Genomic DNA, 27,955 nt, shown 5'->3' with positions numbered 1-27,955 from the left:
CACCAGAACCCGCTCAGGTTTACTGGGCCGACCTGGGGTCAACACGGTGGTCCGGGAATGCAATATGGGGGCTGGAATTAAAGGGAAGTCATTCACTACCTTGGGGATTTCACATGATGGCGACCAGGCCCCGGCCATCGAGTTGCTCCACCTCCTCCGGTGTTCAGTGCGAGTCACCTGTATAATGGGGGCTGGCGTAATACATCGTTATAATAATAAAGATACAGGTAATGCTCCGGTCACACTAGCGCCTGCTCTCCGTCATTTGGGTCCTACAGGAAACACGAACGATGGAGATCCGGAGTCCAAGGGAGACGTGAACCCAGACTTACTAATTACGCATCCTTCTAGGTTCATGGCCCAGAAATTCTTAAAGGGGTTTTCTGGGAGTTAAAGGGGTTATCCGGTTTCTATGATTGATGGCCATCAAAATTAGATCTACAGGGTCTGACACTCCCCCGCGGATCACAAATACCAAGGCAGTGCGGGAAACACATGGTGCAGTCACCTGGATATGCAGGTCATATGTGTGAGTCCTGCCTCGCTCGCTCCTGCACCTTGATCTTCCTGAGCTTGCGTCACCCTCAGTCACCGCCTAGACTTCAAGATGGCAAACACACATGGGCTCCATCCATGCAACCAGCGGCAAGTGACAACTCAGCGCTCCCCTTACATTGCATGTAGGCGTCAAATTTCTGACAGTGCAGGCGCCTCGCCCATACAACCTCAAGCACCATGGAAATACATTCAATGTATGCAAATCCTAGGGGTTCACTTACTTTTTTCTTGCAACTGCCTGTTTGTAATTCATTTTTTTTATGTGAAATTTCTTGAGATTTCAGAGAATCCTTTAGAAAATAGGGAGAGGAAATTTCAAGAAGACTGTGAAAGGCAAATCCACAATTCCTCCAAGTGTCTGCAAATGCCAAGTTTAATAAAGTTTTTACAAATATATTGTTGCATAATTACATTTTTGTTGCATAATTACAACTATTTTCCTTTATTCCATCCCACAAATATTCGTTAATATTCCTTTATTCACCTCCTTCACTTATTCTAGTTCTTTGCATATATTAACAGGCACCGCTCCGCTGATTCTGACACAGTTGGAATTTTCTCTCTCGCCCCCACCATTCCTAAGCAACAAGCACAGGTAGTTTTGGTGCCTGATGTGCTATATAAGCTATATGAGGTCAGGTGGGCGGTGTCAGGCAAGGGGCGGGATTCAGAGCTCCAATCAGAGGCAATCAGTGCCAGAGCTCAGGATCACACCCCCTTGTCTGCTCTTGACTGACCCCGCCCTCCTGACAGTATAGAGACTAAATAGGAAATCAGGGAGCAAAACTAACAACATTGATTGCTCAGGAATGTTGGGGGCTGGAGAAAAAAATTCCAACTGTGCCAGAAACAGCAGAGCAGTGACTATTAAATGGTGTAATTGGACTTGTTGGAGGTGAAAGGTTCTTTAAGCTTCTTCTCAATTAATGAAATGGAACATTAAATTGTTCCTTTAAAAATACAACTCATCCCACAAAAAAACACTATAATGTGGCTCTATAACGGGGCGTTGTGGGTAACGTCATGGGGCGCTGTCACTATCGCTGTGACTGTCATTGTGAGAGAACTGTGGCTATCATTATAGGGGGCCCTGTGACTATCATTATGGGGGGCCCCTGTGACTATCATTATGGGGGGCCCCCTGTGACTATCATTATGGGGGGGGGGGCCTGTGACTATCATTATGGGGGGGGGCCTGTGACTATCATTATAGGGGGCCCTGTGACTATCATTATGGGGGGCCCCTGTGACTATCATTATGGGGGGCCCCCTGTGACTATCATTATGGGGGGGGGGGGCCTGTGACTATCATTATGGGGGGGGGCCTGTGACTATCATTATGGGGGGCCCCTGTGCCTATCATTATGGGGGGCCCTGTGATTATCATTATGGGGGGGGCCTGTGCCTATCATTATGGGGGGCCCTGTGGCTATCATTATGGGGGGGGCCTGTGACTATCATTATGGGGGGCCCTGTGCCTATCATTATGGGGGGGGCCCTGTGGCTATCATTATGGGGGGGGCCCTGTGGCTATCATTATGGGGGGCCCTGTGACTATCATTATGGGGGCCCTGTGACTATCATTATGGGGGGGCCCTGTGGCTATCATTATGGGGGGGGCCTGTGCCTATCATTATGGGGGGGGGCTGTGGCTATCATTATGGGGGGCCCTGTGGCTATCATTATGGGGGGGCTGTGGCTATCAGTATGGGGCCCCTGTGACTATCATTATGGGGGGCCCTGTGACTATCATTATGGGGGGCCCTGTGACTATCATTATGGGGGCCCCTGTGACTATCATTATGGGGGGGGGGCTGTGGCTATCAGTATGGGGCCCCTGTGACTATCATTATGGGGGGGGGGGCTGTGGCTATCAGTATGGGGCCCCTGTGACTATCATTATGGGGGGGGGGGGCTGTGGCTATCAGTATGGGGCCCCTGTGACTATCATTATGGGGGGGCCCTGTGACTATCATTATGGGGGGGGGGGCTGTGGCTATCAGTATGGGGCCCCTGTGACTATCATTATGGGGGGGGGGCTGTGACTATCATTATGGGGGGCCCTGTGACTATCATTATGGGGGGGGGCCCTGTGGCTATCATTATGGGGGGCCCTGTGACTATCATTATGGGAGGGGGCCCTGTGGCTATCATTATGGGGGGCCCTGTGACTATCATTATGGGGGGGGGCCCTGTGGCTATCATTATGGGGGGCCCTGTGACTATCATTATGGGAGGGGGCCCTGTGGCTATCATTATGGGGGGCCCTGTGACTATCATTATGGGGGGCCCCTGTGACTATCATTATGGGGGGCCCCTGTGACTATCATTATGGGGGGCCCCTGTGACTATCATTATGGGGGGCCCCTGTGACTATTATTATGGGGCCCCCTGTGGCTATGTTTATAGGGCAGTAGCTTTCCCTGTCCCGCACATCCTGTGTACCCTGACCAGTAATATTGGGGTACACTCGCCCTCGGTGTCCTCTGACTAGCCATCCTGCCTGGTATTTCCCAGCATCCCCCGGGGCTGCCCAGTGACATCAGCGCTGCAGCCGCCCCCTCCCCCCCCCCTCTTACGTTACACGTGATGCTACTGAGCCCGGTTTGCTCCTGATGCACATGAACCGTTACCAGGGCAACCGCCCCACAATCCTCCTCTGCCCGCACATTAACCCCTAGGCTCCCGTCCATCCGCCCTTTTCCCAGCATCCCCCGCTCCGTCTCCCGCCCGGTCCCCCCGGTGACGGATGGGTGTGGTCCCCTCCTTCATTTACCACAAACTCCATCCAATCACAGGGCGGGGTTTTCTTGCCTGTTCCGTGACGTAGTCAGCGCTCGTCCAATCAGCGCGGAGCTAGGTGTGGCTGCCGGCTGAGGGAGGGGACGGGCTGCGCGGCCTGATCGCTGGTGTGTCAGTTGAGGAGAGGCGACAAGAGCGGGTGTGCGGGCGCCGGGCTGAGGTAATGGGGGTGTCCGGGTGTGGTGGGGGAAGGGGCAGAGCTGGGCGGGTGTGGCGCCCCCCATAGGGCACTCGGGTCATTGGTCCTGTCATTCATCCTCCTGTAGCGTGCGGTAAGTGTGAGCTCCACCTGGCAGCTTCCCTCCTCATCATCATCCTCCTCCATAGACTTCCTCTCATGTGCCCCCCATTCTCTGCTGCCCCCTACAGGAGTAGTCACTCACTTAAAGGGCAACTCCTCTCACCTGGAAATCTGCCTAACATTAACCCTTTACTCCACCTCCTCTATGAAAATTGTCTCCTTTTGGTTTCTTGGGTTGTATCCGGTCCTGGGAAAGCTGAGTGATGACCAATATGGCCGCTGTTACTGATGATTACAATGGGGACTGTGTATAGTGAACCACCGATTCCTGCCATGATGTCTCCACTGCAGCCAGTGGTCCATCTGTACCAGGGAAAGCTGGGTGCCAATGAACATGGCTTCTATTAGAATGGGGGAGGGGCTATACAGTTTATTCACAGATTCACCCTGCCTTACCGATCCCGCGCTAATGTTGATTGGGCACGGACGTGTGACTGATGCGGCCAATCACTGGCTTTCGTGTCACGTGACAAGTCATCAGTAGGGGACCAGTCACATGGTGCAGTTTTTTATGTCGTTTCTGAATTTTACTGTTTTCAAATTGTAAAATAAAAAACTGCATGTGCTGTAGTGTAGAGTTATCTGCGCCATGTGAATGCGCCCTGAGGTGACAATTGCTGCTTTTGATGTTTTGTACCATTTTGGGGGGAAAAAACCCCAAAAACTTAAAGGGACCGACATCACCTTTAAAAGAGGATTTCCTGATACTAACACTTCACCCACATTACGTGGTTACGGATTGTCTGATGGATGGAGGGCCACCTAGTGGTCACAAGAATGGGGCGGTGGGGTTTGGCTTTCTAGAAGTGTTATAGGAATACCCCTTTAATAAATGGGGTGTCTCTCCCGGCCCCATAACTTTTTGGCTCCGTCCTTTTGACCTTTTCTGACCTGACATCTATTGAGCGTGGACAATAGGAACTACAGAGGCACGGCGCCTCCCACCATCAGGACCGCACGCCCGGTCAGACCTGCCAGGCATTGGGCGCCGCTTATCCAGGGGCAGATGACCTTCAGCTTCATTCCAGCTGTTCTGGAACTACAACTCCCAGCATGCTTGCTCTCTTCTTGTAATGCCCAAAGAAGTGACACTACAACTCCCAGCATGCCCCATGAAGGTTGCCCTGATCTAGACGCTCCCTGACATCTCCTGCTTCCAGTTTTGTAGGTCAGAGTAGCTTCAGTTTTTTGTTTTTTTTCCCCTCCAGGCTTCCTTTCCAGTAATTTCCGCCAATCATCTCCTTGGCCCCTCCCTCTTTCTAGTTTCTTAAGATTCCATTCACTCCTCAGTCTTCGGACGTTGAAAGTTTTGTCCGTCTCCTGCCTGTATGTGATGTATTTGGGGCGGAGGTCTTACAAAGAGTATGCCTTTAAGATGCCCTTGTTCTTCTACCTGCTGCTGAGACGTCTTAGACGTCACCGTTACAATCTCATCTTTCTTCCATTCGTCTTTGAGGTGACGTCGGGGCTTTCCATGCCTGCAGGTTGGGTAAATGCTAGATGAGCTTGCTGGGAGTTGTAGTCCTGCAGACACTTTGGTTCTTTGCAGTCCTGCCTTGGTCTTGGAGTCTGTTGCATGTCTTGAGGTTTTGTTTGTCCTTAGGGCGTGTTGATATCGGCGTTTACAAAGCTTATAAGATATTGACTAGGTTAATAGACCTACTTAGGGAAATCGCTTTACTATATTATACGACCGCCATAAACTTACTCTTAAAGCTTTACGCGATCACGGCTTCTCGCTCCGCTCCGGGGCTGATGTCACCAGAGGGATCTGTAGGGATTATATCTGATATTTGTGCCCTGTTCTGACTACGATAGGGCCGCACCGCGACTCCAGATTGACGCACGATCCTGCGACTTCTTCACTCATGTAAGTGGATAGAGTCGCCTTTGTGTGTGAGGAGCAATAAGGCCCCATGCACACGACCAAGGGCGCCATCCATGTCCAGGTCTTTTTGTAGCGGGGTGCACTTGGATGACACTTGGAGTCCCTTCCATGATGCATTTACTTCTGTTCTGATGACTCTGAGCAGGATCGGACCTGATCTATAATCATTGGATTTCAGCTTCGGACGCCCTAAGACCCTTGGCCTGCACCCTGCTAACAGCGATGGTCATGTGACTGGAGATGCGTTCCAATACCTGACATCGTCTACGGACTAGTGATGCTATTTTGGGGGAAGAAAGCAAATCATCTAATCCCACAGATCTATTTTAGGTTGTGGCGATATTGGTCACCCCATCAGCCAGCCATGGCTTATATGACTGGCTGTTGGACTAAAGGGTTAAACCACAAATAATATTTCTGTGTATAGGATAGAAGATAAATAACGGATTGACGAGGGTCTTATTACTAACCCTGAGAATTGGGAGGGGGGGGGGTGTCTTACCCCTGTTCTGAATTCGGCCTGACTGCAGCTAGTTGCTAGACAGGACACCTCCTCGCCCCCATACACTTCAGTGAGGGCCCTGGATATATTGGGGTGCTCCCACTGAAGATAAATGGAACCCATATGTATCCTATGACACAAGGGTCACATCAATGTGCAGCCACCATGGGGGGTGAAACACCCCATTTCCCATTATTGGGGAGGGTCTCGATGATCTATTTCAGTCCCTGTGAGAAAAGCGCATTACAAATGTCACTATCATAGATGGAGATATGGGTTGCATGACCATAAAACGGTTTTCTGGGTGTAAATAAAGCAGACCTGCTGTCGCACATGACTCGCATCGCGTTCTCGCTCCCTTTAATTATAGCCTATGGCCGGTCAGCAGTTTCGCTCGTGATCGCCATTAGTAGCTGCGCTCCAGATCTGAACGCAAGCGCCGCTCCGCCATAGGCTGTTATTAAGGAACAGGTGATGAATCTCTGGTTGTAGAGACGCGATTGTGCCCCTAGATATAGCCTGCCGGGCGCGGGGACCAGGTGCCTGATGATGGCATCATATTGGGGCTGCAGGAGCGCGTCATGGATGGCCCCAAGCCAGAGCCTCTCCCCTCCCCGCTGCAGCCATCCTTGTGATGTCACATCCATGTGGTCAGCTTGTTGCGTGAGCCCATTGACATGACACTTAGCTGGTATATAGCAGGACCTCTGTAAGGCTATGGAGCACCTGTTTGCTTCCCAGGAGGCAGCAGTAATGTCATGCACGGCGTCTGTGATAGGCGTCCACCTTTCAGGGACTGATCTACAGATTTGAGGCAGGCGTGCCCGTGACCTATTACACCTGCCCCAACCTTTGTAGGAGAAAGTTGTGTCTTTGGTTATCAGCGGCCGCTCCTATGTCATACTAATGTCACTGTCACAAAATGAATCTGCTCTAGGCTGCCCGTGCATGGAGGATCGCAGCAGAGGCCACAAGTCCTGCTTTGTCTGCATGCGTTAGTACCTGCAAGTGTTTGCCTGGACATGCTGGGTGTTGTAGTTCTCCCGCCCCCATAGCTTTTACACCCCTACTATAACAATAAGCCTCTCTCTATGTCGCCTGGTTTAATTGGGATTTCACAGCGCCGACAGCTACCAAGTGATGTTGCGCCAGGCTCGACGCCCCAGGACGTTTGCATTTCATAAGTCTCTTGTATCCTCATATGAAAGTGTCTGTTTATTCCTTCACTTGTTTGACTTGAGATGTCGTCCAAGTAACTTTCTCCTTAACCCTTCAGGTCCCGGCTCGCCCCTCTGGCAATGCTTAGATATTTCTGCTGTAGATGTAACATTAATTTATTCTTGCTGACTTTGCCTTGTTTTTGTTTTCCCCGTTCTATCGGCCCCTGAAATTCACAGCGTAATCCTTGGCGAGGGCTCTTCAGCGCCGCTCTTGTTATCTGTGTTTGCACAGACCCGGCTGATGTTTTGCTTTACCGTGAATCTCGCCCTGAAAATAAAGAGACAGCTGCTAGGAGGAAGACATAATGGGTATGTAGACTTCTGCAACCATCTATTCTCTCCATAGCACTGATGCATGGAAGATGAAGCCGCTTTGCAAATGGCATTGGTTAAAAGCCATCTGTGTATACAGCTTCTGTGCGGACTTAGGTGTCGCCCAAAGTTACAGACTACAAACAAACCCTTTGTAGTCTGATCCTGAGGTCTTTTTTTCCAATGACGATGTCTTTGACAGGAGGTCCTTGGTCCATAAGGCCCTGTGGGGGGGCTTGGTGTCCCAAATAGCCCTTCTTCAATGCCATCAATGTATGGGATTAAAATAAACCCTTATACATACCCGTCTCCTTCACTCAAGAACTGCCCCGGAGTAAAGGAGGACGCCTAGGCTTAAGTGCACTCGGGCTGGACTTTCTACTGTAGGATCTGACGGCGTGGAGTTTGTAGTCTGTCACAATGGAGACACACACATCTGCTCTGAAGCTGTAGACTCTCTGTGCCGAGGCTATTTGCAAACTTGCTTAACTTTCCTTTGCACATGAATTGTTTTAGTTGATACAGATGGTTGCAGACGTGTGCATACACTTTAAAGGGGTTTCCAGTTCTGGGTAACTCATTTGGTCTCCCGAGTATAAAAAGCAGGGGTGCGGAAACTTAATATACGCTGTTACTCGCCCTTCTCTCACTTCTGTTTGGTAGTCCTGGATGACATCCCTTCCCTGGGGGACCACTGAGGACTGTGATTGGACCTCAGTGGTCACATGGGCGGCCTAGATGTTGCAATGCTTGTGTTAAAGTGCCATGTCGCCGGTGTGCCAATCTCAGGCATCGTTGGGCTAATGTGGCCCCTGACATCAACCAGGAGGCCAGCATAAAACCTGAGGGATCCCGGGAGAGATGAGGGGAATTTCCATCGGTTACATTTAGGGCCACACCCTTTGGGGAATCTGGGACCCCCAGTCGCCAGTGCATTGCAGAGAGGACTCTCTCCATGTCTGATAACGATTGTACAAAATGTCAAACCCTGCACCAGGACCTCGGGCCTATCCTGTGAATCTGTCATAAATGATCGAGATCTCTTATCTTATGCGGCCACCGTTACACCACAGCCGCGGAGGAAAGTGCAAGAAGTTCTTCTAGAAAAAGCTTCTACGGAAATCTCTGTTTCCTTAATGCACAGGCCCAGCCTGATGTGTGTACACGGCGTTCATGCACCCAGGACGTGGAATGATAGATCTGATCTAGGATCACATCCACCAGTCTGTAGGTGGGGGGTATATATAGCCGAGAGCTGACAAACCGCAAAAGTGACATTCCTCTCCCCTGCTTTGTGGCTTTGTCCTTGATGTGCTGTAAAATCGCCAGAACTGTCACTACATAAAAGATCCCTTTATGTTATCCCAACTGTTATTATTTTCGCTACTAAACCCGGTGATGATCATCCCGTGACCCCTGCCAAAATGCAGGATTGAAAACTTTGCAAATACCCAATAGACCGTGGCGGGATTAGTCAGTAGACTGATGGCACCTTTCCATCGGAAAAATATCTGAAATATTGCAGCTGTCTCAGGGAACCTTGCAGCAGGGTAACCCTTCCTGTCACTTTACAGCGTGCATTGTGTGCCGTGAGGGGCAGGGTAAGCAGTCCTTGGGAGACATCTGCACTATTTATAATGGGCTATGGGTAATACCCCCTTAATAATAATAGTGCACCGATCCACCTTAGGGCTGCATGGTGGTGGCTCAGTGGTTAGCACCGACGTCTTGCAATACTCAAGTCTCCAGTAAAGATCCGACCAAGGCCAACGTGTACATGGTTTCCTCTTACACTCCAGACTTACTGATAGGGAATGTAGATTGTGAGCCTTAGATGGGACCGACAGTGCCTGTAAAGCGCTACGGCATAAGATGGCGCTATAGAAGTGAGACGTAAGTAAATAAGGACAATGGAGATGTCTGTCATCTGCAGGTAAACCTATATTACTGCTAATGCAAATTCTTCAGACACGCCTGTCTTACATGCAAGACAATAATGTGTCCCGCAGCAGCCTGGAGTTGTGGGCTCGGCCCGCGTGACGTTCACTTTCTAGGAATTACACAAACACTTCCAACCTGTAACTCCAGCCCTTAAATCTCCTTATCGGCTTTAATCCCCGACACCCGCTGTAAATGGCCATCTAGACAAGCGTGGCCTCGTACTCGTGGGCTCTGCCCTGTCATTAATCCAGTTTCTTGGAGATTTTGGCATGGACGTCTGGCTGACGGTAAGGTGGTCGCCTCCCGATAGGTTGCAGATGGATCACATGCACTCTGCACACCAGGGCTTGCCGGCAGCCTTGACATACACGATACTCCATCACAGTCATTTATTAGAATTGATTGGCTTTGCATTGGTTACAAAGCGGAGGAGACGGCCCAATAAACCAGCAAAATATTGATTTAGCGTTAAATGATAGACTGGTTTGCCATCAATTACTCAACTAAGCCGCTGTGATCTATAGTAGGAGCTACAGGGGTGAGATTATTGCAGAAGTCATCCATATATTGTGACTAATCCTGCACCATGGAAGTTATTGCTGCAGACCTTACCTGTGGATTTCAGGTTGGAAGCCATGGGGTGCACAGAGATTCCTGCAGGGGAGCAGATTTCAGGGGCTTGCAGTGGAACATGCTGCAGAATTCTCTTTTTGCAAATTTTGCATGGTGTCTGCACTATGAAGCCCCAGTATTTTGAGGTTAGAAGAAGAAAGGGGGTGCTTGTTTTTGAGACCCCGTGCCATCTTTAAACATAGATTTAGTTTTGTGGGTCAGCCTGGCACATGCACCTCTCCAGTCATTTCGATGAGAGTAGTGGAGGTAGCGGACCTCCTATCGTAGTGAATGCAGTACTACATGCTTCACAGCTGAAATCTCCCAGCTTTTCTCACTACCTCGATATAACGTGGTAAGTGTCATCCATCATTCCACCTGTTGCATGCTTCTTCCTGTGTATTCAATGCAGGATCTGGGGAAAGCTGAGTGTTGGCCCTATACAGAGCCACGACAATCCTCTGTTTCCTCTGCCCCCTTTATACTTCGGTTATGACCCCTTTTTAAGGGAACACTCTTGGCAGAACAGATGTAGAGTTCCCTGGGGTATGAGGCTGATGGATCTAGCTGGGCACAGCACTTGGTATCCCATAGACCTGGCAGTGTGCGTGTACAACTGTGTCTTTTGGGTCCACAGGACCCTTGGTGTGTCCAAAGAGCTTGTGTCTCGCACTCTTGTGTTATGGTGGTTGCCCAGGCCTGTTGCACGCGCGTGCACACACATTACCATCCCGTTGATGTGATATTGATCCGGCCTCGTCTCCTGTGTCTCTACAGTGGATGTGTATAGCTATAAGCATGGTAGACGCCGTACACCCTCTCCGTCCAGGCTGTGCGGGTTTGCCTCGTCTCTAGAGGCGATCACCTTACCGCCGGCGTCTTTCGCTCTCCGTACGCAGCATTTTTAATGTTTGGTTACAGGTTGTAAAACATTTGGAGCTTTGCCTAAAACCAGCCTGGATTGTTCCTCTGTATCAGAAAGCAAACAATGTCCGCTAAGCTGTCACTTAGGAAGGTTCCTCTTCTTCTTATGGCGTTTGGAGAAGAAACCTGGCTGCCAAATACGTTAGATACACAATGGTAGATCCTCCGTGGACGGGAGCCAGATACTGACTGGGGTGTGTAATGTCTTACGCCATAATCTGAGCTTCTATGAATGAACTTCTTGGAGATTCCTCCAGCTACTCGAGATGGAAACAGATTGGTATTCTGAGGATTGCGGCTACAGGAATGGACAATGGGGGAGATTAAGGGTAAGTTCACACTGGGTTTTATTGCAGGCAGATTTTAAGGTGGAATCTGCATCAAAAAACACCTTACAGCCTTCCCATTCACCTCAATGGGAGTCAGGAGCAGATTTTTTTTTATTTTGCCTTTTCTGCTAGTTATGACCTATTCTTTAGCGTTTTTTTTTTTTTCTGCCTCCCATTCATTTTGATGAGGTTTTGCAACGCAGAGTCTGACTCAAGATGCCGCTTTTTTTTCCTCTAGCCAAAAAATCCACAAGAGAAAGAAAAAATCTGCTCCCATTAAAGTGATTGGTAGAGCTGGAAGGTGTTTTTTTTATGCAGATACCTCCTCAAAGTCTGCCTGCAAGAAAACTCAATGTAAACTTACCCTTTAATCACCCCCAATTGATATCTTTGCAATGGAGGCAGCGATTCTCAAGGGGGAAAACACTGATTTTAGGTGACAGTAACCTATTTATGTGCAGGGCTGGGGTGATATGCTGGGTCTGGTGACAGTAACCTATCTATCTGCAGGGCTGGGGTGATATGCTGGGGCAGAGGACAATATGTGCCCCTCTTGGTGACTGGGTCTAGTGATGTCCATTACATTAATGACTTCCGGTAAATTAAGGGCTAGTTCACACGTGAACTGCCCGCGCGGGTTTTGACACAGAGAGAGACGCGGCGAGACGCGTCTCTCTCTTGTCAAAACCCGCCCGCCACGACCATCGCTGTCGCGGCTTAACCCTCTGCTGTCGGCTCAAATGAATGAGCCGACATAGGAGGGAGCTGCCAGGGGCGGAAGCCGCGCGGCTGAGCCTGCGTGGCTTCCGCCTGAAGAAAGGACATGTCCTTTCTTTTCTCCGCTAGCAGCAGCTCGCCGCTAGCGGAGAACAGAAGCCCGGCGGTCTCCATAGACCACCATTATAAGGGGAGGTTTTGGACGCAAAATCCGCTGTCAAAAACCTCCCCTTATACTCACGTGTGAACTAGTCCTAAAGGGGTTTTCCAGAACTTACTGATGTCCTATTATTAGAATAGACCTTTTACCAGAGACCTTGACCGACTGTTTGAAGAGGTTGCGACACTTGAGATCACTGCAGCCCCTTCCCGGTCCTGATGACGTTGCGTTCCTCAGTCACAAGGTATAGCAGCAGCTCAGTCCCACTCCAGTGAATGGGCCTGAGCTGCAGTACCAAGCACAACCATTAGGACGTGTGCAGCACTGTGCTTGGTATCCATTGCTCTCCCGAGCTCCGCAGCCTCTTCCACCAGAGGATAGGGCAGCAATATAGAAGTCCCAAAAACCCTTTTAACAGTACAACAGGGCCTGGGTATGTTCTTTGCAGCCACAGTTTTGCAAAAAAGATCTGACCCCTGTAAAGCTGACCCGCCGCCTCTCCTGACACGTCTGCTTTAGTAAGGGTTTGCATTCTCCGTGACGGAAGTTTGTTGTAACATGTTGTAATGTTCCTCTGTTATTCCTCTTAGAACTAGATGAATGAATTGACAGCTGAGGGTCACATCTCGGCACGGCCTGACGTTGTCCAGTAAGCGTTGCCAATGTCAGGCTATTTAGGGGCACGACTTTTAGCAAGGGGGTTGCAAACGATCAGTCAAGTCCTTTTCAACTTGCAGCAAATGCGGCTACACCGATGTGCACCCTGTACGGGATCGGAGCAGCCCTCTTTGATGGGTGAAGAGGGACCACGTGGCGCCATCGTCTACATCATCCCCATATGTGGCCTGGATAGTTTTGACGTTGCCCTGGTGTCCAATAGGGATAAATGTCCCACGCATAATGCTGATCAGCTGTAAAGGGGTTTCCAGGCTTACAAATTGATGACCTATCCTTACGATCAGTCGCAGATCAGCGGAGTCCAACACCTGGGCCGATTAGTTATCTGTAGGGTGCAGAGTTTGGGTCTGTGCTGTTTTTGGCATTGCAGCCCCATTCAGAGCCTCTGGTGTCAGATCCGTGCTGATCTTTCTTAAAGGGGTTTTCCAGGTTAACCAATTGATGACCTATCCTAAGGTTAGCTCATTGATTATAGATCTGAAGGGGTTTGATACCTGGACTTTCTGCGTTCTGGTGATCGCTGCGGCCTCTTCTGTACATGCCCAGCACAGCGCCGTACAGTACTATAGTGGCGGTGCTTGGTATTGCAGCTCGGTCCATGCACTTGAATCGGTCTCAGCCACGATCAGTCTGTGTAATTGATGGACGTGACATCACATGGTCTGTGTGGCAGACGTGGCCCTCAGCTGATCTGCAGGGTCCCAGATGTCCCCACTGACCTGATGACCTTTCCTAAGGATAGTTCATTGATTTAAAGGGATCCTATCAGTCAGACACAATTTTTTCTAAGTACCATGTCGGAATAGCTTTAAGAAAGACTATTCGTCTCCTACCTTTCGTTGTCTTCTCCGCGCCGCCGTTCGCCTACAATCCAGGTTTTTCTCGGTATGTAAATTAGCTCTCTTGCAGCACTGGGGGCATCCACCAGTAGAGGGAGCCTGTGAGTATACAGCTCAATGAAACAGTGTGCAATATTCTCCTCAGCTCCCCCTAGTGGTGGGCACAGGCAGCCAGAATGTCATCATTTAGTTCTATTTCTAGGGGATTCAGAGCTTTGTATAAGAAACTCTGCTATAAAAATCCATCTGTATTGGAGCTGGCTGTATACATATGGAAAATATGCAGAGTGCTAGCTAATGGAGTGAATGTGACCCACCCCAAAGTCATCCGGGGTCCCTGGAGAGCGTTTGCCAGCGGTGAGTTTTGCTGCCTTTGCTTCCTGTATGGATTTGTCAGCCTGCGCCCGGGCCGTGTAAACACATTTGTTGATGGCTAATGCTGTTTGTTTTGGTCGCCTTGATGTAATTGACCAATTAGAGCCTCACATTATACATGGCTGACTTACTCTAATAGGGGCCCGGGGAATACAGGCTGGAGAGTTTATCGGAAGTCACCCGAGCGTGTTAAAGGCGCAGCGAGGTTCGATACTCTCATTACTCTGCTTGGAAATCCTTTACATCTTACCTATAGTTATGTATAGGGTTAAAAACAAGTGCACCTTAAAGGGACGGGACAGGGGATGGCTCTGAGCGCTGGAAAAATCCCAATCCTTTCTGCCTCACCTCTCCCCTTAGTTAGGCCTCACCTGGCAGCAAAGATGGAAGGATTCTCAAGAAAGTTAACCCTGTCTTTGCTGCAAGATCCCTTGAGGCCTGGTAGCTTTAGGAAGATGCAGAAAATCTAGTTATTCTTGCATATCCTTCAGGGAATTTCTGCAGCGTGTTCCTCTGCGAGTCATCACAGCAAAAAATAAAACCCCTGAAATAGCTAAAATTGTTGAAATTTCGTTCACAATGTCGCCACTGTCGATCCCGGAGCATTTGCCGCCCAGGAGTTTGCAGTGGTTGATCTACGTCCGTAGTCGCTTGTGACATCATACAGCCGCTTGCACAATCGAGGCCTACTTGTGATGTCACAGCGTCTGGATTTGTTTCCTATCACGTGTATTTGGCTTTGCAGATGTCGAGGATTCTTTACTTCTCGCGTCGTCTCCCATTGAAACGTTGCTTTTTCTTTTTTTCCAAAAAGTGGAGCAAATCGAGATCTATAGAAAAGATCCCTGAGCTGGCAGATTGTGTCCAGGCCTGATATGCCCTGATATATTGTTCATGCTGCCGGCCGGAGGACAAAGTCGCCCTTGTCTGCTAGGCCTGGGGGTGGTCCGGGCTCTCGATGGCTGTGCCAGCGCGTGTCTTCCTCCTTTCTCCGGTCTCGCGCCTTGATGACTACAAGTATTTTCTGGAGCCTTGTCCTTATCGGGGGTTTATGACTGCCCTCTTGTAGTGACTATGACTGGTTCTAATCGATAGATTGCAGTTTGCTCTGATAAGGTTCACGCCGTTATCTTTCCTTATCTCAGTCGCTGCAGATTTCCATCGATCTCCTCTTGGCAATGATTGTTAGAGGCTTCTATTGCCGAGTCAAAGTCATTACAACTGGGACAAGTCTGTCAGCAGATAGAAGGAGTCAGAGCTTCTGACAGACTCCCTTTTAAAGGTGAGGTCTCTGCTAAAAGTTTTGGGCCCAGAGCTAGCGTGAATGCTTTCCTGCCGTCGGCCGTTTCCTGGCGTTCCACCCTTGTATATCCTGTGACTGATATAAACACCTGCAGGTTAGATACGGGGACTATAATACCAGGCTGGTGATTTGTGCAGCGAGTACATTACAAGGCTTCGTGTTTACTTGGTTTCTTAGGAAAACCTGAGCCGTTCTCCACCTTTGGTACATGACCAAGTGTATCTTGGATGGCAGCGACCATTCCTGATCCAAGAAGGGAGTGATCGAGTGCAAGGTGGTGCAAAGTCATGGGGTGGAAAGTCCGAGCTTGTGAGCGTTCACAGAAAATATAACTTGTGCTCCGACAGTCTCTTCTAGGGTTAGGATGTTCGTGTTTTGTCTTCATCTCCAGTGCTTAGGCCATATCTTTACAATGACGGGAGGGGCTTGTGGGGGTCTCGAGTGCGAAGCTATAGGGTGTGTGAATATAGCAGTCACTACCAGGCCCTGGACCCTAAAGATGCTCCAATATATGCCACCATTAGCACAAGGCAGGTATGGGTCCCATGTACTCTGCATTCGGGCCTAGGAGCTTCACGTTACACTTCTGGTTGGTGGCTGGTTTCTGCACAAGAAACCTCCCTCCCTGGCTCTGTTTGCATTGTGAGACCAAGTAATACTGCCCGATCTGCGTCACTTAGGGTAAACGCATTTGGAAACTAGGCCGAACACTGGCTGCGGTCCAATAGTATCCTCCTTTATACTTTCTAATATGCCGTCATGGTTTTTTCATTTGGGGTATGACATCTGGGACTGTCGGTGACTTTTTCGGGTTCTACGCCCCAGGCCCTGTGCAGATCATCTGTTCTAGCAGCCTCCAGGTGCCATACACTGTTTGTGTATGGCCGGTGCGTTCACCACTGCTTGTATACAGTAGTAGGATCCGGACTACTATACAGTTCACTGGAGCCATTGCTTTGCAGCGGACGGGGTCGCTGCTCCACCCTATTACTTGAATAGAAACTTCTAGGGCTTGGAGGCTTCTAGAACAAATGATCTGGTGTCGGACCCCACAGATCACATAGTGAGGACTTACCCTGCGGACCCTTCCATTACTGTGAATGATTGGAGGGTTTCTATGTGTATACAAGTATTTCGGGCAGATGAAGAAGTAGCGAAGATCCCGGGAGGAAGTGGTTCGGCCCGTTCTGCTCGGCTTCCTCTTGCACCCGCTGTCACTTCCCGTCTGCAGGTTTTCTCTTATTTTAATGAAAACTTGCAACAAACCGTAACATTATATAAGATACAAGAATCTGAGATATGGGCTGCTGTTTGCTCAGATCTTCATACTGTCCTGGCCACAGCTTAGGGGGAAAACTGCTGCTAGTGTAGGACAAGATGGTGGCACATGTATTATCAGACAGTTTAGTGTAGATATTATTAAAGGGATTGTCCCAGGGTTTACCTGGTCTCTAGTTCTGAAGGCCTATCAACCCAGGACCCCTTCAGATCACTTGTACCGAGACAGCGTGGCTCGGTAATCTTTACATCCCACGAGCCGTACAATCTGTGGGGCGGTGTGTATAGCAATTTGCCCGTCCACCTAATAATCTGAATGCTGGCGGACACGTTCAGTCTCTTCATAGGGATCATCGGTTCACTACAGTAATGGCTTTCTGTTCTACTTTGCAGTGGAGTTGAAAAGGCTCCTTTTCCATTGGACATAAAGGGCTATATAGTCAGCTGCCAGAGGGGGAAGGAGAGTGATCCAGTCCAGAAACTGCTCCGGCCATATAGATTAGGTCCGGGGTGGACTGTGCCTCACACCACAATAGTTTGATCATGTACGATGGTATTTAGCATCTGGTGAGGTGGATGTGGCCCTGTCAGGGCTAAGACATGTACATGGCCACCTCTATACATGCTGGCTGTATGTATGTCATATCTGTTTGCCCTTTTGGTAGGATATCCACCATCTTAGCTATTGTCATTGACTTATTTTGCACCACTAAACGTCCTCTTGTTCTCTTCCGACCCGCAGGACTAAAGGTTCACCATGATATCCATTCCAGACTTCTACAGGGGGAAGAATGTCCTCATCACGGGAGCCACCGGCTTCATGGGGAAGGTTCTCCTGGAAAAGCTGCTACGGTCTTGCCCGGGCATCAAGGCTGTGTATGTGCTGGTGCGGCCCAAAGCGGGACAGAAGCCTCAAGAACGAGTAGCCGAGATGATGAGCTGTAAGGTAGGTGGCGAAATGTCTACGACACGTCTGACCTTGATGTCTGTCTCAGCGCCATAATAATCCGTCTCGTCCTTGGAGGTAGTGATGATAAGGTCCAGTCCCTGCTATTGCACCCTCAGACTTGCACCCCTTTCCTGTGCAGACGGGAACAGTGGTGTTGGCAGAAAAACCTTCTCTCTGTGACCTGATAGATGAACATTATTTGCCCTGAGATGGCTGCTAACAGAGAGCACTAGATCACATTCAAGAGCAAAAAACCTAAAACTTCCGTCGTCCCTTTAGAGCAGGAGCTTTGGGGCTTTGTAGTTTTCCTGTGTTTTTCATCCTCTTCACCTTCAGATGATCTGGAATATTCCTCTGTGACGTGACGTTTACACTACAGGTTACGGCAGTGACGGCTCCCATGTGGGTTCATTGGTTTCTGCTCCCTTGGTGGCCCCTTTTATCTGCCATAGTAACCGGCGCAGCCCAAGAGACAGTAAGACGAGGAGGACGCGCTCATTGCTGATGCCGGGGACGCTCTGTACTTGTCTCGGTCATACAGAGTCTTAGTACACAAGTGATAGGGGATGCGGCCGCTGCCACGGACTGATACGTAGAGGCTTCTTTACATAGGGTCGCTGTTCCTGCGGTGCCGTCTTAAAGGGACGGGAAGAAGAATGTGTGTCTGCTTATTTACCTTGTATCCATGTAAACCATTCTATTCTTTAATAGCCTTCCTTAAAGGGATTGTTGCAGACGCCTGTCCCATATCGTGTAGAGAGTGTATGACTGACACATCATTGCGTGCTATGATCTGAACAACAGAGGCCCTATGCCCTTAATCCTCCATGTGAATGAAACGCCAGTACAAACATGGCAGCCCCAAGACAGTGACTGGAGCTCTTCATTCACAAGCCCCAAAAACGTTGGAGACGGTCACAGAAGCTGCTGAAAGTTCGCAGCGAGAAGTCCTGCACGGACTTCACAGCGAACACCTGGCAGACCCCATCATGTGGGGTCGTCCAGTCTCCGTGTGTAACCGCTATGTCAGTGGCCCGGCTCTCGGTCGTTCGGGTCTCATGGCCTGGTCTGCCAGTCCCCATGTGTGACACTATATCAGCGGCCCGGCTCTGTCGTTCAGATCCCCTTGGCCTGGACTGCCGGTATCGGAGACCGGGCAGCTCTTTGTGACCGACTCCTACAGAAGCCTCTTTGGATGTGACTGGCCGGCACGTAGTCGAGCGCCTGTTTTTTCTGTACATTTCCATAGATGGGCCGAATTACCCAGACACTAATTAAATCTGCGGAGTCTGTCTCTGCATCATGGCCGGAAACTCGAGGAGTCTTTGTGTCTTATCTCGTTGCCGTTTGACATTTGTGCACAATTATTCGCTCCTTTGGCAGACGCTTCTATCTGATACCGAGCGGTGCATGTGATGCTGACAAATCACTACCGCAATGTCACTATTAGGCTGGATTCACACACTGGCAGCTTTATGAAGATTCTGCAGCACTTTTTCCGTCACAAACTGGCGACCATAATAGCCGTCGGTCGCACCGTATTCCATATCGATTTGTATTGCATCTCTTACCCGTTAGCTGCTGCAATCACTTCTGTTGGGACCGCAGGGGTTGGCCGAGTACAGTGAGGTCTGATATCTGCATCAGTCCCAATAGAGATGAATGGAGCATCAATGTGCCTGTGCGACCTGTCACTCCATTTATATGTGTAAGCGGAGCGCACACTCGGCAGTCAATTTGCTCGTAAATTAGTAGGAGGAATAACAGAGGAACAGCACGGTGCAGAGTTATAAGATACATGATGCCCCGGCGTTGTCGCTGGTTGTGCACCCCTACACCCACCCCTCATCTCCGCTGGCCGCATGTGACATCAGACCCCCCTCTACTTCAGTTGCAGAGTCTGTCACGTGACCATCGGGGAGGCCGTAGATGAGACTTTCCTATTAGACTTCCTGCTTTCCTTACAAAGCTCCGCTGGACCTGACTGTATATGAGAAATCAGACTGATCCAACACAGGAAACGTTCTAGGAAGCTTTATTTTTCCCCGGATAACCCCTTTTAAAGCGGCAGCAGCAGGGTATTGTTCACTGTGCATGCAACTAGTGGTAATAAAGTTGTGCAGAAAAACAATTACTTGACAGCAAGATTCCTTTATATACTCTGGTAATGAGAAAAATCCCTTCCGGCCTAGGCCGCGTGGTGCACAAAACCTGACACTTTCTCTGTTGTTGCAGATTTTGCCACAGTTTTTGGAGCCAAGGAGTAAATTTACATCATGGGCTTCCTCTCTGCGTTCCGTTACTTCTTGTAGCCACTTTTGGTTTTGTCTTATAAGACTGCAGCAAAATCTGCAACAGAAAATCCAGCTTTTGTGCAGCGAGTTGCTTTAGGCTGGAAACGCACATGCCATTATTGATGCAGATTGAGATGCAAACCCAGAAGAACGACAAGGATCAGTCCTTCATGTGTCTCCAGCCTTAAGACCTTTTGCAGCGGGGTTAGCAAACTGTGACGCGTCACGTTACCACTTTCTTCCACATAGGACAGGATGGTCCAACACTAACAGATTGCTACCTGTTTTTCTACATTTTTGCACCCCTGCAGATACCTTGTGCTTAGGTTGTACACGTCTCAGCCCCATTGTCTTTGCAGTAAAACCTTCTAGATCCGTCAGTAATGGCTTCTCTTTCCCTCCTTTAGCTGTTTGACAGGTTGAGAGAGGAGCAGCCGCAATGTGCCGAGAAGCTGATAGCCGTGAGCAGCGAACTGACGCAGCCCGAGCTGGACCTGAGCAAGGAGGACCAGGACACCTTAATAGACTGCATTGATATATTGTTCCACTGCGCAGCCACCGTCCGCTTCAATGAATCGCTTCGGTGAGTTTATTGCCGCGTAGACACAAAAATTTAATACCAAATTTGAAATAAAAAAAAAAAATCCTATTAACACGAGAGGAGATGTGGGAAGACATTGCTTCGCTTTCCTGCTCTCAGCACAGGGATCTTCCAGCTGCGAGCGTTGGCTTTCCTGACCTATAAAGATTACCAAGCGCTTCTCCGTGTTTCGGAGCCTCCTTTTACACTGCGTTGTTCCTCTGCTGTTCCGCCTAGAAGGTGTTCCTATGGACGGACCTCGTCCAATCAGTGTTGCCGGTGTAGGACATACCACTTTGTCAATGCAAATGGTCACACCTGTTATAATAAATTTACAGGAGGAGTAACAGAGGAATAGCACAACAGAATACGCATGAAAAGATGCTGTAAAGTTGTAATAGGTCTTTACAGGAGGGAACATGGAGGGAGAGCTGGAAGATCCACCTTAAAGGCATTGCTTAGTTTCTACTATTCTTAATATGGGCCATCTGTATTAGATGGGTGGGTGACGGGACGGACCCCCGCAGATCAGCTATACTGAGGCTGTAACTGCAGGTGTTGGAGAGACAGTACAGCGGATCTGCAGAGGTCCTGGGTGGGACCACCCAAATATAATGGCCTACCCTAAGTAAGCAATGGAAACCCTCAAACCAGGTTTCCCCCATGCATCAAATAAGTTCTGATCCATGAGAGCGAAAAGGGTTCATTTTTTCGAGACTATTGCCCATGGGTTTTGTCTGGTATCACAGTTGAATGCTACAAGGTCACCCATACACATGAGGGTCAGCCAAACCTGTAGAAATATTCAGGATCGGCCCTTGTGTGTAGCCCCCATCTCCTGACCAGTGACTACCAACACCTTTCTACCTGAGCACTGACTGCAGCCATGACGGGTATATTATGGGTAGAGCTGGCACTTTAAGGCAGCGCAGCAGAAACCAGTAGCGTGCGAGCTTCATGCTGATATTGGCCAGCACGATACGTCATGGATATCAGTATCCATCTGTCAGTCTCCTCCCTGCCTGCCAGCTTGTTTATCATCTCTCGGGTGGAGGAAGCAACGCCATCACAAATCTTCCCTTACTGTATGTTGTGTTATCGCTGCAGAGCTGAGATGGCTGATGGCCGCTGCCCGGGCACAAGTGTCATTTCAGCTCATGTCAGTGGCGAAAGCTTTTTCAGGATCGATGTTGTATAAAAACATGTCAGTGCTCCGTGTTACTAGATGTATGACGTCAGTGGTGACACTACGAAGCTGGAGTATATAGATAACACCATACAGCAGAAAACACACGGGGAAGGTGTCAAACCTGTTACCATGAGCGTGCAAACCCCAGTCCGCTGCAAGGAGGGGCCGAGAGATTTGCTTTTCAATAACCTTACATCATTTACAGAGCTTGCCTGGGGCGGTTTCTTTACAATCTTGGCAGACACACAATAGGATTTGCAGTCGTTGCCTTGTATATTCTTAGATCCTCTATAGGCCGTGACCTACACACCTATTTCTACTATTCAGAAACTAGGTGAAATGCGTGTCGCCCTAACTAGAGGAAGATCCGGTGATCGGCCCTGCTAGGAACAGACTTGCAGATCTTGTTCCCTTTACAAGAATACAATAACACAGTTGTCACCTTTGCAGTTTCTTGAGTGTGAACCTTCACTTAAGAAGATTATTGGGCCTCTATGAGTACGGTATACACATCACGAACGCCATTTACTGTGTATAAGGGGATGCAAGTGGAGCTCGGTAACATTCGACAGAGATTAGATCAGCGGTTGGCAGCCGGTGCTTACAGTGAGCTCATGCAGCCCTACAGATGACATTGTCGCTGCCGCTCTGATCCCCTGGAATGGGGGATAATGCAAAAATATAAATAGGCCGAGCATGGGCAGACACTAGAGCCAGGAAACAAGGGGTGGGCAGACGGTGCACAATGGACGGGGGTCAATGAGGCTTATTGGATGGCCATTCTGACCCAGTTCTGCCGGCACCAGCGATCCGGCGCCTCGCTGAATATCAGGGATATTGGGATCTTTATTGACATTACATTTATGATTCTAGTTATTGAACTTTATAGCAAGTTTCATACAGTCTGTAGGTGCTACAATCCCTATGGACAGGGGAGAACTCGCTTTGCAGAGAAGCCCCTTTAAGACGTGTATAAAACTGGTTTGAATGAATGAAAGTGGTCTCAGGTTATCAAACGCTCTCTTTCTGGATGAGAAATGTGATGTGTTTTTTGACACTTAGACGCCCCCTATTGGTTGGCTTGATTTGCTCCAAAACCTTGGCATAATATCTGCTATGGTAAGCAACACCCCCTTGTTGTGCCAAGTATGGCCGCTAGCTTTTTACCACTTTGGTTTAGTAAAACATTGCTGAGGCCTGTACTGATGTGCAGTGTTTGTCTCTCTATATCTTTCAGTGATGCCATGCAGCTGAACGTCATCGCAACGCAACAGTTATTACACCTGGCCCAGAGGATGAAGAAACTGGAAGTCTTCATACACGTATCCACCGCCTATGCCAACTGCAACCGCAAGCATATTGAAGAACTCGTCTATCCTCCTCCTGTGGATCCGAAGAAGCTCATCGAGTCTTTAGAGTAAGTGATCGCTAAAGGGTTTTTCAGGCCCCAAAAGGATTCTTCATACTGATAGTCTGTGATCTGTGGGGGTCAGACACCCGGAGCACACACAGGTCATCTGTAGTAGCTACTTCATGTAGGGGCAGAGCTAATATTATACGGTGGATGGGGCTGCAATGTCACTCCTATTAATTGAATGGGAGCAGCTACACACCCTCCGCGTCCACTGCTGTAACGTGTGGCCACCAAAGGCTGCTGGTATAGCTGATTTGGACAGGTCCGGTCCTTTTGGGCCCAGAAAACTCATTTAGGCTAAGGCCCCACATAGCAGGCCACACCAATAGAGTGTCGTCGCTTTTTACAGAAAGTCCGCAGAGATGAACCTATAGGGAAACCGCCATAGTTTCTGTAGGTGTCATTTACATGCCGCAACAGTTTTGGAAATCTCAGCGATTCCGCTGGGCGTAACTTTCTGCAATGTGTAGATTGCAGTGACTGTAAAACATTATTGTGTTACTACAGTGTTTACATCAAGTGAAGCCTTAAGGCAGGGGTAGGGAACCTTTGGCTCGCCAGCTGTTGCAAAACTACAACTCACAGCATGAATACTTGCTCTGCTGTTCTTGGAACTCCCATGGAAGTGAATGGAGCATGATGGGAGTTGTAGTTTCACAGCAGCTGGAGAGCTGAAGGTTCCCCCTGCCTTAAGGAGTATTGATGTCCTACATTATATGGCCAAGACCTGTGTGAGGAGGAAATATATGAGCGTGCCGAACCTCCCTTGTACTCCAGGGCCAAGGTAGCTGGAAAATTGTGCCCCCTCCTATGGATTTCATGGCAGGCTTTTTCTGATCACCTCTGCCTTAGAACAAAGGTGACCTCTCAAGGTAATTGCACGCTGCGAATATCTTGGCTCTTTTTCTTGATGCCAAAGGGAATTAATCCAGGGACTGCTGACGGGTGAGAAGCGAACGGCGGGGCCAAACCTTCTATAATTACTGCTCCGCTCACCCTGCATAGCCGGAGGCAAGTATATAAATAAGTCTCTGAAACTGGGCAGAGCAAACCGTGCAAATGCCACCATCCAACGTGTGCAGGGAAGCAAGTAATGAACCGACGGCGGGCACCAGCAGACGGCAGGCCGGGCCCTCGTGTCACGTAGGCTGAATGTTTTCTGGATGTGCATTTGGAATCGCTGGAATATTTTATTCCTTATGAATATTTATTCGTTTTAATCCATCCTGGCTCAGAGCTTGTCCGCACACAGCTGCGGCGCCCCCTTTTGTTCTGCTGATCATCTGCGGGTCCCAGAGGCCTGACCTATACGGATTAAACATTGATGGGCTGTCATAAGGAAAGCTGGTCAATGTTTTAGTCCCGGTATGTCCCTAGAACGCTGTTCACATCTCTGCTGGTAAGTCCATCAGAGAGGAAAAACAGGCAGAAACTGAGTCCGAGGGCCCCCATTGACTAATGTCGCCGTCTTTCATCTGATCAATGGGACCCCCACCGCTTGCTGTGTGGAATAAATAAGTCAGACTTCTGGGACCCCCATGACAATTTGAGTCCCCTGTGTGAATGGCGGCATAGTGAACCTACATGACCATGGCTCTATTCACTTCTGTGCAGCACATGGTGACGTCCAGTTCTCGGTCCATTCATAAAGTGAATGGCGTGGCCATCATCCATGCCCACTATAATCGGATTCATGCTGAGGACGGGGGGGTGTCCTGTCCTGTCCTGTCCACAGCAATAAGACCATTATCGCCCCCCATTTCTGCCAAAAGGGTTAGACCATATGGGAAAGAAACGCCTTAACATCCCATAAGGTATAACCCCTTGATCTCCTGTCCACAGGATCAGGAATACCCTGCAGATTGTGGGACCCGGCAACCCAGGCCCCCACCAACGATAACATGGGATTTTATGCCCCATGCGCTGCCTGTCTGCTACATCCTATTCTCATCATTGGTGGGGTCATGGCTGGTCGGACCCCACCAATAGGCCCAGTATCCTCTACTCTGTAGCCCCCGCCTAGGCTATATTCAGCATGAAGTCCCATCCAAGGGAAAGTGAACACAACCTTTGGGCTACATTGTCTGGGTTACTTTCAGATTGGAACTTGTAATTCGGCATTTTTGCCAGAGGGGCCATCGCCTTGACATTCAGCCCAGCCCTTCATTGACCTTTATTCTGTATCTGGAAGGCAAATACGGCAAGTTACATAGTTTTACATAGTGGCGTTTAACTCCTTGGGGTGTGGAGTTTGCATAGTGTTTGCTTAGCGACATGTCATAGACTTGTAGTAACATGGATGGTAAGACTAATAAGAGGCTTCCGTCCGTCCAGTTCAGCCTGTTATCCAGCAATGTGACTGCGCACACTCCACGTCCACAAGAAGCTTCCAGCACCCAGAGACTGCTGATCTGCGCAGGGTCCGGGTGTCAGACCTCTACAGATCTCATACCAATGGATAGGTAGTCAGTATGAAAGTTCAGTTTGGGGCCGAACAACCCCTTTAAACTTTGTAAATCTCCACTAATATTCCTTGTGTGGTCTGACTACTGATCTGCAGACATTATGGTCTTCATGCCTTGGATTATGCCAGGTCCTCCGGGTATGGCAGGGTTAATTCGTCTGGGTGGTTCCAGACTAGGTGTGTACACTGGCAGACAAGCCGTACATAAAATATTGTAGATTACATGAAACCTTGTAGCCAGGGAGTTGGCGTCTTCCTCCCGTTCCAGCAGCCTGTAGGTCGTTCTGATAAGCGGTTTTTACTATCGATGGGCTCATTGCATTCTGGGATTTCTCCAACACTAAACTTCTCACTTCTTTACAGATGGATGGAAGACGGCCTGGTGAACGACATCACCCCAAAACTTATAGGGGATCGGCCGAACACTTACACCTACACGAAAGCCCTGGCGGAATACATAGTGCAGCAAGAAGGAAGTAAACTGAACATCGCCATCGTCCGACCCTCCATTGTCGGCGCCAGCTGGAAAGAACCATTCCCTGTAAGTGAAACCCCCCTCACCCAGGAAAGGGCCGACAAGTCTGAATGGGGCCTTGTTAGTCTTGTCAATCATTGATTTTTTTTATTTTTTTTTATTGTTTTATCTGATGTGGCCTTAAGTATCGTGCGGGCGCACGTGCGGTTCCTGGTACTTTTTATCAGCGCTCACAATGTGAATTCCTGTGTAGCACAAGCTGTATATTTTCGGATCCGCTCTGCAGCTCCATCTCTTGTGCTATTTTTGGACTCTTTGTACCTATGTAATTGTCGTACTCTATATAACCATCTGCAAGGTCTTTCATAGACTCCAGCCTTGTATTTCCAGTTGCCGTATACTCCTGCAGGCTCCGCACACATCACTCTCCATGACGGTGCTGTATAAATATAAATCCTTTTCTTCTAGGATCCGGTGAGCGATAGTTTGCAGTGTCTATAGGCACAAGCCTGCTGACTAGTCGCTCTGTAAATAATCACCTCACCTTCTGACAGTCATCACCATACAGTATGATATTATATCGCACATGACTACATCAAAGGCGCCCTGTAATTGTGCCCTGACAAGAGCCGTCATCCTCTCTGACCTTCTCTTAGAGCGATGACTTACCCGCACAGGAGGGGGCAGAATGTAGAGCAAGGACTATAGAAATGGAGGGGGGGGGGGCACATACTTCTGCACGGGGGAGTACATATGTCTTCTGTGGGTCTGCTAACTTATCAGTGACTTGTAAGCTGACCGTGACTTATTTCTTCCCAACAGGGCTGGATTGATAATTTCAATGGTCCAAGTGGTCTCTTCATTGCTGTAAGTAGTTCGCAGGTTCTTAATCTTGTCAGCAGCTCCTTGAGTTTAGAAGAAATCTAATAGATTTGGCCATTTCACCACCTCCACCACCGAGGCGCTTCCCTACAGATTTGGATATGGATTCGACCTCACCGTTCCCAAGTAATCGGTGAAGTTAGTTTTGGTTACTGATATGCTGACCGGGTGGTGTCTAGCAGAGGGGTGTGACTGAGCTCTTACCCTGTCTGCCTATTTTTGGATCATTGTCCAAACCCCATGACTCCTCCCACTTGACAGTCTAGTAAGCATATCAGGCATCAAAATGATCTTCACTGAATGCTCAGGAACGGGGAGGGCTGGAGAAAAAACTCAGACTGTGCCGGAATCAGCAGAGAGGGGCTTATTACACATGCAAAAACCTGGAATTGGAGATGGGGCGTCTTTACGTAGTGTGATCATTTTGGGTAAAGCTGAAGTCTTGAATGGCAAATCTGCACAGTTGGGCCCCATGCACACACAAGATCCTAACATATCGGTGAGCTGATGCAACGCGGCCATGAATCCATAGGATCAGAGGATTACTGTCAGATCGCTGGGAGTACCACCATTTGGACACCCATACCCCCTATTTGTGAACCCTTGTGTGACCAGCGCTCCATTCCCTGCTATGGAGATTGCTCTTTTATTATAAATCTCCTTAATGACCCACCCCCTTAAAGGCAATGATTCTTTTAAGGTGACTGATTCTTCCCAAGGGCCCATTACCTCTATGTCTCTGTCATTAGAACACGATGTCCATTACTTAGATGCTCGCAGACTGTTTAGCCGATTATTGATCCCTATTGATGTCATTCCTTACAGGCAGGAAAGGGAATCCTGCGCACCATGAGAGCCTCCAACAACGCCGTGGCCGACCTCATCCCGGTGGATGTCGTAGTGAACACCACAGTGGCGGCCGCCTGGTACTCCGGAGTCAATAGGTACAGCAGGTGACACCGCTTCACT

General features: G+C 49.1%; 1 protein-coding gene across 3 annotated transcripts in view; it reads left to right on the top strand.

The window, feature by feature from the left end:
• The first annotated feature begins 3,414 nt into the window (after positions 1-3,414).
• The window catches only part of FAR1 (fatty acyl-CoA reductase 1), a 39,321-nt gene continuing 14,780 nt past the window's right edge, over positions 3,415-27,955 (top strand). The window contains exons 1-7 of one of the 3 annotated variants that reach the window (XM_075280894.1): positions 3,415-3,520; positions 17,482-17,685; positions 20,390-20,565; positions 22,989-23,168; positions 25,993-26,170; positions 26,927-26,971; positions 27,812-27,930. In XM_075280894.1, the coding sequence (XP_075136995.1) occupies positions 17,497-17,685; positions 20,390-20,565; positions 22,989-23,168; positions 25,993-26,170; positions 26,927-26,971; positions 27,812-27,930 (887 nt within the window). In that variant the 5' untranslated portion in view covers positions 3,415-3,520; positions 17,482-17,496. Of the gene's footprint in view, positions 3,521-13,807; positions 13,830-17,481; positions 17,686-20,389; positions 20,566-22,988; positions 23,169-25,992; positions 26,171-26,926; positions 26,972-27,811; positions 27,940-27,955 lie in introns of those variants that run through there. The other 2 variants (XM_075280892.1, XM_075280893.1) reach the window with 2 other exon arrangements.

This window comes from Leptodactylus fuscus, chromosome 7 (assembly GCF_031893055.1).
Source record: "Leptodactylus fuscus isolate aLepFus1 chromosome 7, aLepFus1.hap2, whole genome shotgun sequence".
Taxonomy (NCBI): Eukaryota; Metazoa; Chordata; class Amphibia; order Anura; family Leptodactylidae; genus Leptodactylus; species Leptodactylus fuscus.
This window is presented reverse-complemented; position numbering and strand designations above follow the sequence as displayed.